The following is a 14,955-nucleotide window of genomic DNA, read 5'->3' on the forward strand; positions in this document are numbered from 1 at the left end:
ATAAAAGCTTAGATTAAATACATTAAAAAAAATGTAATTTATTTTACTAATCGGTAATATTTCTATTTTTGTTAAGTATACCTAATGTTAGCTCTTATGACTCAGTTTACTTGTAACAAAGTTTTTCGAGGACTCAAGATATAAATCAACACTTGGCAAAACTTAACCGTCGAAGTTTTAATTTGAAAATATTAGCATTACATCAGATGATTGTCCTGCTCTGTAATGAACCATTAAATGTAACGAAATACGAATGTACCATTGTACATTTGACATTAGTACCTACGAATCTACATTTTTTAATAGGTATATTCATTTACATTTTTTACATTTTTTTTAGTGAATTTAATTAAGCTTTGTCATATTATTAGTGAATTAAATCCTATTTTTAGGGCATTTTTCTCGTTTTTTAAAGTATTTAAATCCGTTCCCTAGCTTTAGCAATATTACCATGGAATTTATTTCAAATTTAGGACGAAATTAAAGTGACAACTGAGCACCTAGATCGCGTTAGTGTATGGCAGCGCCTTGTTCTGTTCAATCATGTTCAATGATATTGTGAATTTGTGAATCGTACAACCGCCACATATCTATTTTTGATAACATAAATCATGACGTTACTTAAATAATAATAGATATTAGATGATAAGCATTAAACAATATTTGTGAGTTTCTGACTTTTCAAGTCTAATTGGTCTGTCTAGTCAACCTCAATCATCTATACTGTTTTTGTTCGCTACGGACCTACGGTGCAATTGTTCAATATTTTATTAATTTACTTATAATTTTTTTTTGTTCTAGTTTTAACTTTTTCTTCAAATAAAATAGAAAACTGATATTTTTCTTTTTTACTTAAAATTTATTAAAATTTCTACAAATGGATAGTAATGATGTTATTGAAGAAGATCAACTTGAACCTTCTCTACAAAACGTAATCAGTCAGAGTAGTTTAAAATGGATTTTTGTCGGTGGAAAAGGAGGTGTTGGTAAAACCACTTGCAGGTAAACATCGCATAGTACAGTGCATCGAAGCATAGCTCATTTTACTCATTGTAAAATGTATTAATGCTTTTACCAAAACTATCGATTAATTTATATATGATAATTTCAGTTGTAGTTTGGCTATTCAATTAGCTAAAGTTCGTGAATCAGTACTTTTATTATCAACTGATCCAGCACACAACATATCTGATGCTTTTGGACAACGATTCACCAAAGCACCTACTAAAGTTGACGGTTTCAATAATTTATTTGCTATGGTAAGCATTTTAGAATGTAAGATTCATACCCTAAAAAATATCTAACTGATATTAACTGAATAATTACTGAAAATGTATAGTGTAAATTTATTGCCTACTTAGGAAGTAGACCCTGATGTCCACAGCGAAAACGAAAATTTACTTGGAAGTGAAGATGAATCCGATACAATGCGATTAGGTAAAAGTATTATACAAGACATTATTGGAGCATTTCCAGGTATTGATGAGTCAATGAGTTATGCTCAAGTGATGAAGTTAGTGCATACAAATATTTAATATAATAATTATAAGTTTAAATATACCATTTTATCTTACTTTCAATAATTATGCTTGAGGTCTAAATGTTATTGCTATAATGTACCTAAATATTTCAACAGCACATTAAATAAAACACATTGGGGGCTATAAGCTTATCAAGCTTTATTGCTGATGACTGAATATCTACAGGAAACAGGAAATAATATTATAGCACAATTTTGTTATAATTGTGTGTTTTTTTGAATAATCAATTAATATAGCATTGGTTACACAAATGTTTTGATTAATTTAATGATGCATGGATAGACCATGCAATTTGTGTTCAATGTGATATGCACATTTATTCATCAGGCAAATAATCACAAAAAATTCTGAAATACCTATGCTAAATAAATTCATTAAAAATAAACTTAAAATATGAAAAAAAAAATATATATATGCACTCCCAAAATACATAATATATATTTATGAATTCAGTTATGATATAAATATATTTCCAAATGATTTATCTAAATATTTAAAATTGTGAGAATACTTACATAAAGTGTTGTTTTGAAACCATTATTGTATCTGTTCTGCGAGGTAATGGTTTAACAATTTAAATAAAACGAAAAAGTCACATAAACTAATCAATAACATAGAATATTAACTAAAAATATATTTTTTATCATAATTTTTCGAAATTACGAAATATGCCATAAAAAATAAACATTTTTGAAATGTGCAATATAAAAGTTTCATTATTTTCAATCACACCACTAACAAATTGTATGCTTACTTATCATTCGGTTAACATGAGCAAACATATAATTATATACAATTAATATATATATTCATTAACTATGGAGTTAGCAAAAACTTATCTAAACTACTTTTTATCCATTTTTTTTACAAAAATTGATTATGATCAGAATAGGTTTTTTGATTACTATATTTGTTACATGCAAATTAAAAATATCTTATTTTTTAATTGTATTGTATGTTTGTACATTATAGCGATGGTTTATTATCAAGACAACATTACCTATATATTTGTATAATTTTAGGTTGGTTAAGAGTATGAACTTTTCAGTTGTCGTATTTGACACAGCTCCTACTGGGCATACGTTGAGACTATTGACATTTCCTTTAATGATGGAAAAAGCAATAGGAAAAATATTGGAATTGAAAAATAGAATAGGTCCTTACCTAAATCAAATGAGTATGCTTTTTGGAGCTGGTATTAATGTAGATGATATTTCACAAAAACTTGAAGAAATGTTGGCAACCATTAAGACAGTTAATCAACAGTTCAAAAATCCTGTAAGTATTCACAAACTATTTTTAAAATAGTCAAAATGGATTTGAAACTATTTTGTTTCAGGATCAAACCACATTTGTTTGTGTATGCATTGCTGAATTTTTATCATTGTATGAAACGGAGAGACTTATTCAAGAATTAACCAAAAATGAAATCGACACCCATAATATTATTGTTAATCAATTGTACATTAACAATGGAGATTCCAATCCCAGTTGTAAAAAGTGTTCTTCCAGGCGGGCGTTACAGCGCATCTATCTAGAACAGGTTAGTTGATTATATAATAATTACAGTACGTTTATTAACTGTAATTTTACTATCTTCTGTTTTAGATAAATGATTTGTATCTTGATTTTCATGTTACTAAGCTTCCATTGTTAGAAAAGGAAGTACGTGGTGTTGCTGATATATCAGAGTTTTCCAAATATTTATTGGATCCAAATTATGCTTTTAACAAAAACAAATAAAAAACCGTGTTTATTTTTTTTTGTTTAGCTTAAACAACATTTGTTCTTAATTATAATATATACATCCAAAAACAGATGCTTTTATTTGTTAATATCGATATTGTAGTCTGAATGTTTTAACTTTATTTGAAGTTAACTTGTAATAAAAGATAATGAATGATTACAATTCATTATAATTAATTCAATTGATTATTAAACAATAAATAATAATACATTGTTAAATTTAAATTATTTGCAATAAAAGTACACTTATTATTATATTATATCTTATAATTTATATATTCCTACCCAATTATAATTATTTATTACCTTGCATTATATGAACCATTTTAATTAAAAATTCTTTAATAATGTGATACTTAAAATGTTATTTTAATTATAGTGACTTTAATCTTATTAAATTAAATGCATGTACATTACATTTTTTCTCGTAATGAATAATTTATTTATTGATATAATGAAAATGTTTAAAAATATTGTTGATTCACGGTATTAGAAGTTTATGCCTTATTATATTTTAAATACAATTATTTTTTTACGAACATTTAAAAAATGTCTAATTATGTTTAATCTTTAGTGAAACTAAATATATAATTAAGTACTTTGAACACAAATTTTAAAATGCATTATTTAGATATTAACTATATTTCTCATAAATAATAATGTAATTCAACACATATTTTATACAAATGAATACATCAATTGAAACTTATTCATTAACTTTAGCAAAGGGTAGTTTATCTTTAATTAATTAAACCTTTAATAGGAGTGACTAGTGAAAATGCTTATATTTTTTATTATGTTAGACTAAGTTAGTTATAAGCATTATTATTTAAGCTTAGATAGTTAATTTATGAGTTTTATCACACTTATAAATCATGTCATCTATTATCACTAAAATCGGCAAATATTACAGAGAAATAAATGCATCGTATTCATTACGTATTTTTGTCAAGTGAATAAATGGTTTATTATTATTGTTTTGAATTAAATCTGGTTCAATCTACACCACAAATTAAGATATATTTATGTATGCATATATCATATATGGATATATGCCTAGACATCTGATAACATATCGTAACTATCTTAATAGGATGCTACCGATGTAAATGTTGCCTCCGTCTTACACACTTAAGACAGAAATTTTTCGTTCACTAGTTTCAATAGCGTACTATTAGTTTTGATGTGGAAATTTTAAAGAAAAAAAATTCCAAATTATTTTCAGTATTTTCAATACTGGATGCCCTAATAGCTTGAAAATACTCATTTTACAAAGAAAAGATAGACCAAATTTTTGAAAGTCAATTTGGTCCTTTTTACCATAGCTCTAAAATCAAAATTGACTAAATGACGACGAGTTAGTTTCGATTTAAATTATTGAATTTTTCAACAATCATATACTAGAATTTTATGAATATTATAATTGATGCTAATTAATTTCTCAAAATTAAATTTAAATGATTTACCTAATAATGTCTGCAGGCCTACCCGTACAAAAAAAATACTTGAAATTTCATAATAACTCATACAATTCTAGTATGATTGTTGAAAAATTTAATAATTTTAATCGAAACTTTAACTCGTTGTCATTTAGTCAATTTTGAGTTTAGAGGTATGGTAAAAAGGACCAAATTGACTTAAAAAAATTCGGTCTATCTGAATTTGGTGTTCAAAACAACTGTTGCCGTTTTAAAAATGCAAGTTGTATTGCGCATGCACACACCGAAAGATCTAAAAATGTAAAAATCATCTAGAAATGTGTATTTATGTATTCTTTATCTCCTCCCGAAAACCGCTTATATCAATCTGATGTCACTGGACAGAATTATTTAGTGTGACCTTTAAAAAGAAACACACTGTATACTCATTGCTATTCTAGGTAATTACTAATTACCTATTCAGTGGCATATTAGTCGTCACCGTAGATAATATAAGAATTATATTATTGCTATGTACTGACGTCCCGCCATATACGCATATATTTTAAAGGCTTAAATAGCGAGGGGGACATATTGACATAATATGAGAATATTCACATTAGGAAGTTGTCGACCTCGGGGATTTAAGAACAACGACGCAATAAGAAATCGGGTGCGTAGTTCTGAGAATCCAACTACCGAAAGTGCGTTGCGAAAATATAAATGAAAAGAGTTAAAACGTGAAACATCTATAAAAATGTTAAAATATAATATTACAATACCTTTACTCTAATCTCTCGACCGACACGACCGGGCGACCGTTTCCTGGAAACCCACGACCACGCACACGTGCAATAGTAAACGGGGTTAGCGCTATCTCATCGCTAGGAGAAGAGTGGAGAGTAGGCCTATAAAACAGGGACCCATCCACCCGATATTCAGACGTGATTTACCAGAGCCAGTACGAGCACCTTCACGCCAGTCGACTCTCTGACAAATTTCAGTGTACCAAAAATATTCTATCAGTTTTACATGTTAAAATAAAGTCTATGTTCATAATATTCTACAATTGACTTAGAATTATTTACACCTCGTCATCTCTTGTCTTATACACCACGATCTGTGGGCTGGACCACTACATTATCTATGGTCGTCTCACTCGTCACTCGTTTGTCGTTGGACTAAATTTTAGGGATTGGACAAATTTCCAACCACGGAGGAGAGGGGGTGGCTTCGTTTTATACCTAATAATGCTTTTGAATATTATATAACTTCAAACTTGAATATATCAACTTACAAGATACCTAGACTGTCTATACTCTATCTGATCCAAATTTAGGTAGGTACATAAAATAATCTATTCGGTTAATTGAATATTACAATTTATATATTATGTTAAAGATCCCATAGCAAATTGTTGACTTTAATGGTTTATCATATTGTTAAAAATAATAGTAATACTAAATTAAACTTCTTTTTTTTATTTTTTTTATTAAAATAAAGTTTTACTGACATAATATGTCATCTTAACTTAATGTTGATTAGATACATTTTTTTTTTTAACATTTGGAAAAAAATATAACAATTAGTAATAATTGGAAAAATTATTAGTAAAAATAGAAACTATCTACTACGTTTTAAAGTATTTACAAATCGGAAGAAAAAAAAAATAATATAATAATAAATAATAGTTATAACAACAGGTCGTGTGGGCGTCCACGCTTGAGTCGGCGTACAGAAGGTGGATCACTTAGTTTATAAAATTTCGCACTGTGAGCAGAATTGATGTGATCGAAGAAGTTGATTGTTAATTTTTTTATGTACTCTGTTATTGTGGGTAGCTGAAAATCTTTGTGAAGTGCATCATTTCGTACAAATCCTGGAGCATTAGAAATGGTTCTCAGAACTTTTGATTGGAAAACTTGTATTTTGTGGATGTGGGTTTTTGCACAATTTCCCCACACAGGGACTGCGTATAGAAGTAATGGTCGTAGAATTTGTTTATATAATAAAAGAGAACATCTCCAGCTTAATGCAGTTTGTCGGTTGATCAATGGGTATAGTATTTTTAGCCTCTGGTATCCTTGTTGTAGTTTGAAGGTGATATGTGGATTCCAAGTTAATTTTCTGTCCAGAACTACACCTAGGTAGGTATTTTATATTAGGTGACCAAGAAATATTATTACCGTACAAATTCAAGTTACCAGGAATTTTCGGGCGTCGGTTGGAGAAGAGTACCGCAGTACTCTTATGAGGGTTTAATATAATTTTCCATTTATCTCCCCATTTTTGAATTTCATTCAGGTGGGCTTGAATATTTTGGGTTATTGTTTCGGTGTCTTTGGCGCTTGAGTATATAGCACTGTCATCAGCGTATAGTGCTACTTCAGTATTATTTGTTGTAGGGAAGTCCGAAACGTGTAAGTTAAAAAGTAAAGGTGAAATGTTTGAACCTTGTGGTACTCCTGCGTTAATTTGTTTTGTTACCGATGTGGTATCGTTGATTCGAACTTTAAAGCAGCGATCGGAGAGGTAGGATTTAATTAGATTATATATTGCAGTTGGAGTGTTTAATGTTTTTAATTTATATAAAAGTCTGTCGTGCCAGACCCGATCAAAGGCCTGGGCTATGTCTAAGAAGGCTGCCCCTGTATGTAGTTTTTTTTCAAATCCATCATTTATATGCTCCGTTAGTCGCAGAAGTTGTTGAGCAGTGGAGTGGTTTGATTTGAATCCAAATTGGAAATGAGGGATAGCATTTATTGCATTTAAGTAATTAGTAAGCCTTAAGTGAATAATTTTTTCAAATATTTTTGAAACTGAGGACAGTAGGCTTATAGGTCTGTAATTGCTGGGATTAGAATTATCTTTACCTGGTTTTTTTTAACAGTATTATTGTGGCCAATTTCCATTCTGTAGGAAGGTATCCAATTTTTATTAGGGAACCAATTGAATAAGATGGATAAATATGTTATCGCTTTTCTGGGAATATTTTTTAGGATAGTATTAGTGATTAAATCGTGTCCGGGTGATTTTCTTTTTGGTAATTTTTTGATTATATTTAAGATTTCGTTAGGGCTTGAGTATGGTAAAATATTTTGTGGTAGAATATCAGGCTCAATTAAACTTCTAATGATACCTAATTGGTGAATTTAATTTATTATACGAAAAAAATGTGTAGAAACGAGGGGCCCACTGACAAACATTGACGAGATCCTACACGGAAAATCCCATTTCTCTATAGGTGCATAGTGTCTATACCAGCGGTTCCCAAACTTTTACGACCACGGCACCCTTAAAAAATTGTTTGTGTTTCGCGGAACCCTAATGTCTAATCCAACCCAACCACAATTTTTGTAAATTAAAAAAGGAAAATCAATTCCTTAAACTCTCAAGTCCAAATAATATTTTAATGATACTGTTAATGACTTTTCATTATTAAACTTAGTTTAAAAAAAAATTTTCAATCAAACATTTTTTAAACAACAAACATTAAATAAACATAATTTTCTCAATAATCTCATACATCTAACGGAACCCTAAGGTTCCGCGGAACACACTTTGGGAAACGCTGGTCTTTACAACCCTGCCTGCCTACCTAACCTGAACAACTAATTTGTGATTTTAATATTTATTTAATTCATATCCCATTATATTAATGATTAATGAAGTCCAATGAACAAGTCAATAGTAAATAATGTCCAATGAACTTTTAAAGTTCGTGGTTACGATCTTACGACTTACAATTTACAAACCGATAACAATAAAATAATTATATTCTGTCCTTGCGGCTGATAATATTTAAAATATTTGGCGGGGTAGCATAATATTTTTTTATCTCTGTAGATAACGTATTGATAAATTAAGTGATAAGTTAATTTAAAGTTGTGCATTTCTTCATAGTTCATAGATTTTTTATATTGTAGTAGACTGTAGACTATAGGTAGTCCGTGGTAATGCTGAAATGGGTTATGGCGAAAATAAATTAGAAGAGCTAGATAGATAACTGTCAACTGATTTAGTCTCAATGAAAAATCTATTTTGAAAACTATGTCATAAATTACCCAAGTTCTTAAGAAATTTTGCATAACACTGACAACTTTCTTTAATTTCTGCTATTAAGTTTAAATCTTAAGAAATGTTTCATAAATTTCAATCCACTTCACTTTTGTTATTTGGATCGAATTTTAAAATGTTAAAATGTAATGCTTCGTCATTGGATGGTAAAATGATGAACAAAGTTATGGGTCTCAGTCAGAAAACCAAGTAAGTAGGATGGACGTCATCCAAATAATATCTTGAAAAAAGTATACAATATAAGTTTAATGACTGGTTTTAATATTATTATTCAGAAAGGTTTGGTACAAACCGAATGTTGGAGCAAATCCTACTTTTGAAGAACTTATGAAACAAACAACAAAAAACAATGCTGGACGACAGACAAGCAAGCGTTTAGTTGTTCTAAATAAGTTATTAATGAAGAATATAACTGATTTAATGGCAACAGGTGAAAACTCTGATAAACTCGTTGGATATGGTCTAGAAATTTCAAAGGTATAAATCATTATTTATTTTATTAACTTTTTATCATGCAAGGTAATTTATTTAGCGTGCTTTAATCAAGTCTCTGTTAATTTTTGTGTTTTTAAAAAACATGGTAAATTTTCGATGTTAAATTTCTATAAAAACAAATCTAATGTATTACTGTACAAAATCATATTGATTTTTTCAAATGTCAAACTGTGTTTTTAATTTCATATTCAGAAACACAATTGTTCTAATATTTATAAACAATATAAAAGAAAGTAAAGCGTAAGAAATAGTAATTAAATAGATTTGCTTGTAATAATTTACCAACATAAGTACTTAAGTCTACATTTTACATTTATGTATAAATATTTTTAAATTGTATTTCATTAATTGCCTGAGAAAATGAGGGTAGTTACTTCAGCCTAAAATGTTTTATGTTTTTACTGCAGGTTTGTATTGCAGGAGATTATAGATCTGTCAATGTATATTGGATGGCTGGAAAAGCTGAAGATGATTCCCTATTAGAAAAACTATTGCAGATGATAAGCGGTCCACTAAGACATGAATTATCTATATTAAGAATCATGGGTGAAATTCCAAAAATACAGTTTATTAAAGGTAAATGTGAACAATTAAATTATTACTAGTCTAGTATGCTACTTTATAAGCTTCATGCCTCATGGTGAACTAGTAATAGAAATTATTCTTAATATTAACTAACAATTTTTCTATTTAAGATAAGACTTATGCAAACATAGCAGCAGTTGATCGGTTATTAAGTAAAGCAGATTTTGGTGAAGATTTTGTTCCTACATGCAATGTTTTATTAAACAATCACCCTACAATCTATACCAGTATTGATCCAGAGATCAAAGTAATTAATTAATAAATATTTCTACTAATAATTACTAATAGTATTATAAATAATTGATGTTAATTAATTTCAGGAAAAAATTAAAGAATTAGAGGACAAAGAAAATCTAAAAGAAGAAAGTAACGATGAAATTATAATTCCAGAAATGAAGATGGATGTAATGGGTCTTGATCATAGTGCAATAATGGCCAGAGTAAGATATTTATTTTAACTTATTATGTAGGTTGATTAGAAAAATAATAGTGTGGCCAAGGTGATAAGGTGTTAGGGCTGGAACTCGATTGAGCATGTAATCAAACAATAGGAACCCAAAAAACAACTGAATTAATCACGGAAAAAGGTGCGAAATTGCCACTTTGAATCGTAGAGTATTATTATTAAAAAATAAAATATATTTGAACATTTGATAAATATTTATAAATAAAAATCCCAGTACTATTTTTTTCTCTACCCTATAACCTGTACTTGAAAGCTCCAACATTTGCCTCCCTCGGATAAAATAATTTGTATTTCGTTATATTCTATTATGAATATCGTGAAATTCGCAAAAAAATACACACAAGAACAAGACCACATAACAGGCTGACTGTGACCAAGTTAAAATTACAGCTTAGTTACATACAATAAGAGCTAACCACAATTTTGTGTAATCGTTGTAGATACAATTCCGGTTTCCTATCTATCTCAGTTATTTTCAACTTGTATGCGTACCCATAGATTAATACCAAAATCTTTTTCAACCAATATGACGTTAGTTACCTATTAGTAATCTACAAAACATATGTACTTGTGAAAATCTTACGTTGTGCACAATATTTATTTTCTTTATCTTGCTCAATCTGGTGGTCAATAATTGTTGGCTGATAACAACCGTGCTCAATCAGGTATCACTGGGTGTTAGGGTCTTTAAGTCATGCTACTGATTCAAACTCAGTACCAGTCGCTTTGTAGAACAAAAGGCATCTAGAAACCGCTCTATTTATTCACCTCTAAAGACACAACACTACAAGAGTTAATTTTTTAGACAAATAACTATCGTAAAATGAACCTAATGATTGAAAAAAGCTGATCAGAATTAAATATCTTGAAGGATTTTTTTCATGTTCTATATTTAAAAAAGATAATTATTTTTTGCTGATTTTATTACTTATTTTTTAGTTGAACGTGGCCATCCTTAAGTCAAAAGCTGCTCATCGTCAACCTTCTGCTGTACATAATGTTATGAAAAATACTGTAACAGAACACACAGAAGAAACTCAATATTTGTCATTTACTGATTTTGTAAAAAAAAGGAAAATTCAAGAAGCCAAATCTTTGGGTAGAAGGAGGAGTAGGTCGATTGAGAAAGAAATGTATGATAAAGATGTCTTGTCGAGTTATGAAGAAGAAGAAGAAGATGATAAAATTGACGAATATCCATTTAAAATTTAAATTAATATACCAATTTTGTTTTAGTATTTCTTGTATTTGGTCCAATGTATCAATCCCATTTTTATTTAGTTTCCTATAAATTATTTTATCTATACTTAAGGAATTGTTAAAATAACCAAAAATAATGTATATGTTTGAAGAATAAATCATAAAAGTAAAATATGATATAGATTATAGACAACTTATTATAACAAAATAATCAGTTTATTCATCCGACACAGTTTTAATTATGATAATAGTTAAGTTCAAATATAACACAAAGCTATACCTTGTGCCTATATTAAAAGTGTTGCTTTTGCAGAAATTAATTTTATTCTAAATACACAAATCTTTGGATTCCAAGACCAATGCACAAAACAATTTAAATATATTACGTGTATGGACATTTTATCACATAAATTTGTAGTATTCAAATTGTATGACACATGCAACATTTCACAGAGTAAAGTCAAAAGTAAAAAATATAAACACAATAAAATACATTATAATACAATTTATAATTTACAAAATATAACTTAAAAAAATATATATATCATATAATAAATAATACATTTTTATTTTTAGTCAATTATAAAAAAATAGGGGTTTGTATATAAAATGTTTGGATACTACTTGAGTTATCATTTTGTAAGTTAAGTTATAAATCACTATTCATAAGTACTTGATAATTATGACGTTGATGAACATTAGGCACAATGTCAACCAACCACTCTTTGTCAATTACAGTTATATATTTCATATATGGTTGACTAGTCTCTATGATTTCTGTATATAGCACACAATGAGGATATGAATGAAAAAGTGTTGAAGTTGGATGGATTTTGCACTCTTTCTTAGCATTAACTGTTACATACTTTTTTTCCTGATTGATATATGCTAGATTTTCAAAAAATCCCGTCAACAGACATTTTCTGATAGGGTCGAAATTGTCTCCACAAGATTGGCCAATAGGTAAATGTAAATACCTACAGATATCAAGCAACTGTTCTCGAGCACGATCAGCGTATTCTAAATTACGGACATTGAGAAAATTATCGTCACACCAACTGGACTTAGAATCTTTTCTTATTTTCCTATAAGCACGGAATGTTTTTAACAACATGATATGGTCACTGACAGATGACTTGAATTTTGTATGAGCATCCTCGGCTTGTTTCTTTTTTTTCTCCGAAAGACTAGACACAAAAATAGAATCAGTAGATAATATAGATACAATATTTACAATGTCTTCCATACAACCATAGTTCACTGATGTCAATATTATTTTTGAGTACCTTGGGTCTAGGGGAAATTTAGTCATTTTATGACCCAATTCAGTTAAAATACTGTTTTTTGTTGCACCTAAATTTCCTAACATTTTGTAAGCTTGGTCAATTGCCTCTGTCGATGGCTTATTAATGAAATCAAATTTATAAGGATCCATATTCATGGCCAATATTTGTAATACTACATTACCCAAATTACACCTCAAGATTTCTGGTACAGGGTCTTTGGTCATTTCATCATATTGCTTTTTAGAATATATCCTGTAACAATATCCATCAGATTCACGACCTGCACGACCTGCTCTTTGTTCAGCTTGAGCTTGAGAGATATTTTCTACTTTAAGAGCATCCATCGAAGTTTCTGGATGAAAACATCGAACTTTAACTTTGCCACAGTCAATCACATATTTAATACCAGTCAAAGTAACTGATGTTTCTGCAATATTTGTACTCAATATGATTTTTCGGGCAAACTCATTGGGTTCCAATGACATGAATACTTTGAGTTGCTCATTGGTAGGCAACGAAGCATATAATGTTCGTACTTTTATAACAGGATAATTTCTTAGAGAAGGATCTTGATTAATGTGCTCAATTGCAAGAGCCATATTTTCTATTTCTTCTTGACCAGTTAGAAAAACTAAAAAGTCATGGCGTTCGGGTGCTTCTTTATGTAATTGGAATATTGTAACAAAAGTATCATGGAAGTAATCTTCTACATTTTTCTTAGCATGGAATATTTTGATGTCATGAAGCCTACCTTGTAAATAGACAATCTGTGCATTGCCAAAATAATCTGCAAACAAATCAGCATTCATTGTTGCTGACATCACAATTACTTTAAGAGGATTAGAACTATGTTTACGACTGCGTTGGACTTTTTTTACAATTCCAAAAAGTAAATCTGTATTGACTGTACGTTCATGAGCTTCATCTAAAATTACGCATCCATATGCCGATAAGCTCTTTTCTAATATAGCAGTTCTTAATAGCATACCATCAGTCATAAACTTTATTTTAGTAAAGTGATTAGTTTTGTCAATAAACCTGACTCTGTATCCAACCAGGTCTCCAATTTCAGTGTTTACTTCATATGATACACGTTCAGCTAAAGATATGGCTGCTACACGTCTAGGCTGTGTAACAACTACATCTTCATCCGGGCGTAATATGTTTTCGTAAACAATTTGTGGAATTTGAGTTGTTTTGCCACTTCCAGTTTCTCCGATGATGATTAAGGTTTCATTTTTTTGAATTAAACTACAAAGTTTATCTTTTTGAAGAGTAACAGGCAGGGACTTTCTTTCATCGTCAAAATACTTGACTAAATCCATTTTACTTAAGTCATTCATTATTAATGTTCTGTGGCCTATAATTTAAATATTTTACATCATTAGTAGAGAATTCTAAACTATAATATATTACTTTAATAGCAGTGTTTGGAAAGAATCCATTCATTGGGTGAATTTCAAATAATTTTTAGTTTAAGAATGCAGTACAATACTCATATTTTATGAGATATTACAAACTATTTTCAAGCTATTCAAATTAATTTCATTTTTAGTATTTTTATGTAATGAATTGAACATAGAAATTAAAAATAGGTACTTCAAATATGAACTGAAAATGGACAAGTTCAATTTTTAAAGGTTTTTAAATTTAACATTTTTATGCTTCACTTCAATTAAGAATGTTTCAAAATCCGATTTCTTTTCGTAAAGTATTGAAACTAGACTGTGTAAAAGGTACATTTTGTCTCATGTCTGCAAATTCTGATTCATTTCTTTTAATGAACTTGAAAGTATTCATTTGGATAAACTATGAACATGGGAGACGAGTTCAGATTTTAAGTGAACTTTCTAAACACTGCTGTTATATTTGGCGAATTTTATTTAAAAAACAAAACATAGGTACCTACTTTAAATTACAGTTGAATTCTGAACTGAGAGCGTAAAAATCTCAAATAGATGTCAATACAGCATGCACATCATCGCACTTAGTGACTTGACACAAACCACTTTAAATTTTAAAATTTAAAACTTGAATGTTAAATCACAATATTTCAGTCTTAACGTTATATAAAATAGAGTACCTATAATATTATATATTATTAGGGACAGTTATAGCCATACACAAATAAAATTCACGTG

General features: G+C 29.0%; 3 protein-coding genes across 4 annotated transcripts; 2 read left to right on the forward strand and 1 right to left on the reverse strand.

Annotated features, from left to right (window-relative positions):
* The first annotated feature begins 637 nt into the window (after nt 1-637).
* On the forward strand, nt 638-3,348 carry LOC111031818 (ATPase ASNA1 homolog). The gene is made up of 6 exons (XM_022311922.1): nt 638-1,002; nt 1,112-1,259; nt 1,362-1,513; nt 2,564-2,819; nt 2,881-3,084; nt 3,150-3,348. The coding sequence occupies exons 1-6, from the start codon at nt 878-880 to the stop codon at nt 3,282-3,284; spliced, it is 1,020 nt and encodes a 339-aa protein (XP_022167614.1). The 5' UTR covers nt 638-877; the 3' UTR covers nt 3,285-3,348.
* Nucleotides 3,349-8,843: 5,495 nt separating this feature from the next.
* On the forward strand, nt 8,844-11,596 carry LOC111031802 (putative ribosome-binding factor A, mitochondrial). The gene is made up of 6 exons (XM_022311902.1): nt 8,844-8,971; nt 9,058-9,259; nt 9,685-9,853; nt 9,973-10,109; nt 10,183-10,302; nt 11,268-11,596. Exons 1-6 carry the CDS (start codon nt 8,844-8,846, stop codon nt 11,538-11,540), a joined length of 1,029 nt encoding a protein of 342 aa, XP_022167594.1. The 3' UTR covers nt 11,541-11,596.
* Nucleotides 11,597-11,722: 126 nt separating this feature from the next.
* On the reverse strand, nt 11,723-14,953 carry LOC111031801 (putative ATP-dependent RNA helicase DHX33). 2 transcript variants are annotated; one of them, XM_022311900.1, is made up of 2 exons: nt 14,724-14,953; nt 11,723-14,174 (listed from the first exon to the last, which is right to left on the reverse strand). In XM_022311900.1, exon 2 carries the CDS (start codon nt 14,155-14,157, stop codon nt 12,178-12,180), a length of 1,980 nt encoding a protein of 659 aa, XP_022167592.1. In that variant the 5' UTR covers nt 14,158-14,174; nt 14,724-14,953; the 3' UTR covers nt 11,723-12,177. The 2 variants fall into 2 exon arrangements, with proteins under 2 accessions (XP_022167592.1, XP_022167593.1); XM_022311901.1 differs by having other exon boundaries at nt 14,720-14,953.
* Between the last annotated feature and the right edge of the window lie 2 nt (nt 14,954-14,955).

This window comes from Myzus persicae, unplaced genomic scaffold (assembly GCF_001856785.1).
Source record: "Myzus persicae strain clone G006 unplaced genomic scaffold, MPER_G0061.0, whole genome shotgun sequence".
NCBI lineage: Eukaryota > Metazoa > Arthropoda > Insecta > Hemiptera > Aphididae > Myzus > Myzus persicae.

What these genes read in the sequence shown, in the direction of transcription:
- LOC111031818 (XM_022311922.1), top strand. Translation starts at nt 878, where the DNA reads ATGGATAGTAATGATGTTATTGAAGAAGATCAACTTGAACCTTCTCTA. An exon ending in TCAATAATTTATTTGCTATG is followed by an intron (nt 1,260 to 1,361) that starts GTAAGCATTTTA and finishes TTGCCTACTTAG; the next exon opens with GAAGTAGACCCTGATGTCCA. An exon ending in ATCAACAGTTCAAAAATCCT is followed by an intron (nt 2,820 to 2,880) that starts GTAAGTATTCAC and finishes ATTTTGTTTCAG; the next exon opens with GATCAAACCACATTTGTTTG.
- LOC111031801 (XM_022311900.1), bottom strand. Translation starts at nt 14,157, where the DNA reads ATGAATGACTTAAGTAAAATGGATTTAGTCAAGTATTTTGACGATGAA.
- LOC111031802 (XM_022311902.1), top strand. Translation starts at nt 8,844, where the DNA reads ATGTTTCATAAATTTCAATCCACTTCACTTTTGTTATTTGGATCGAAT. An exon ending in AAAAATACAGTTTATTAAAG is followed by an intron (nt 9,854 to 9,972) that starts GTAAATGTGAAC and finishes TTTCTATTTAAG; the next exon opens with ATAAGACTTATGCAAACATA. An exon ending in ATAGTGCAATAATGGCCAGA is followed by an intron (nt 10,303 to 11,267) that starts GTAAGATATTTA and finishes CTTATTTTTTAG; the next exon opens with TTGAACGTGGCCATCCTTAA.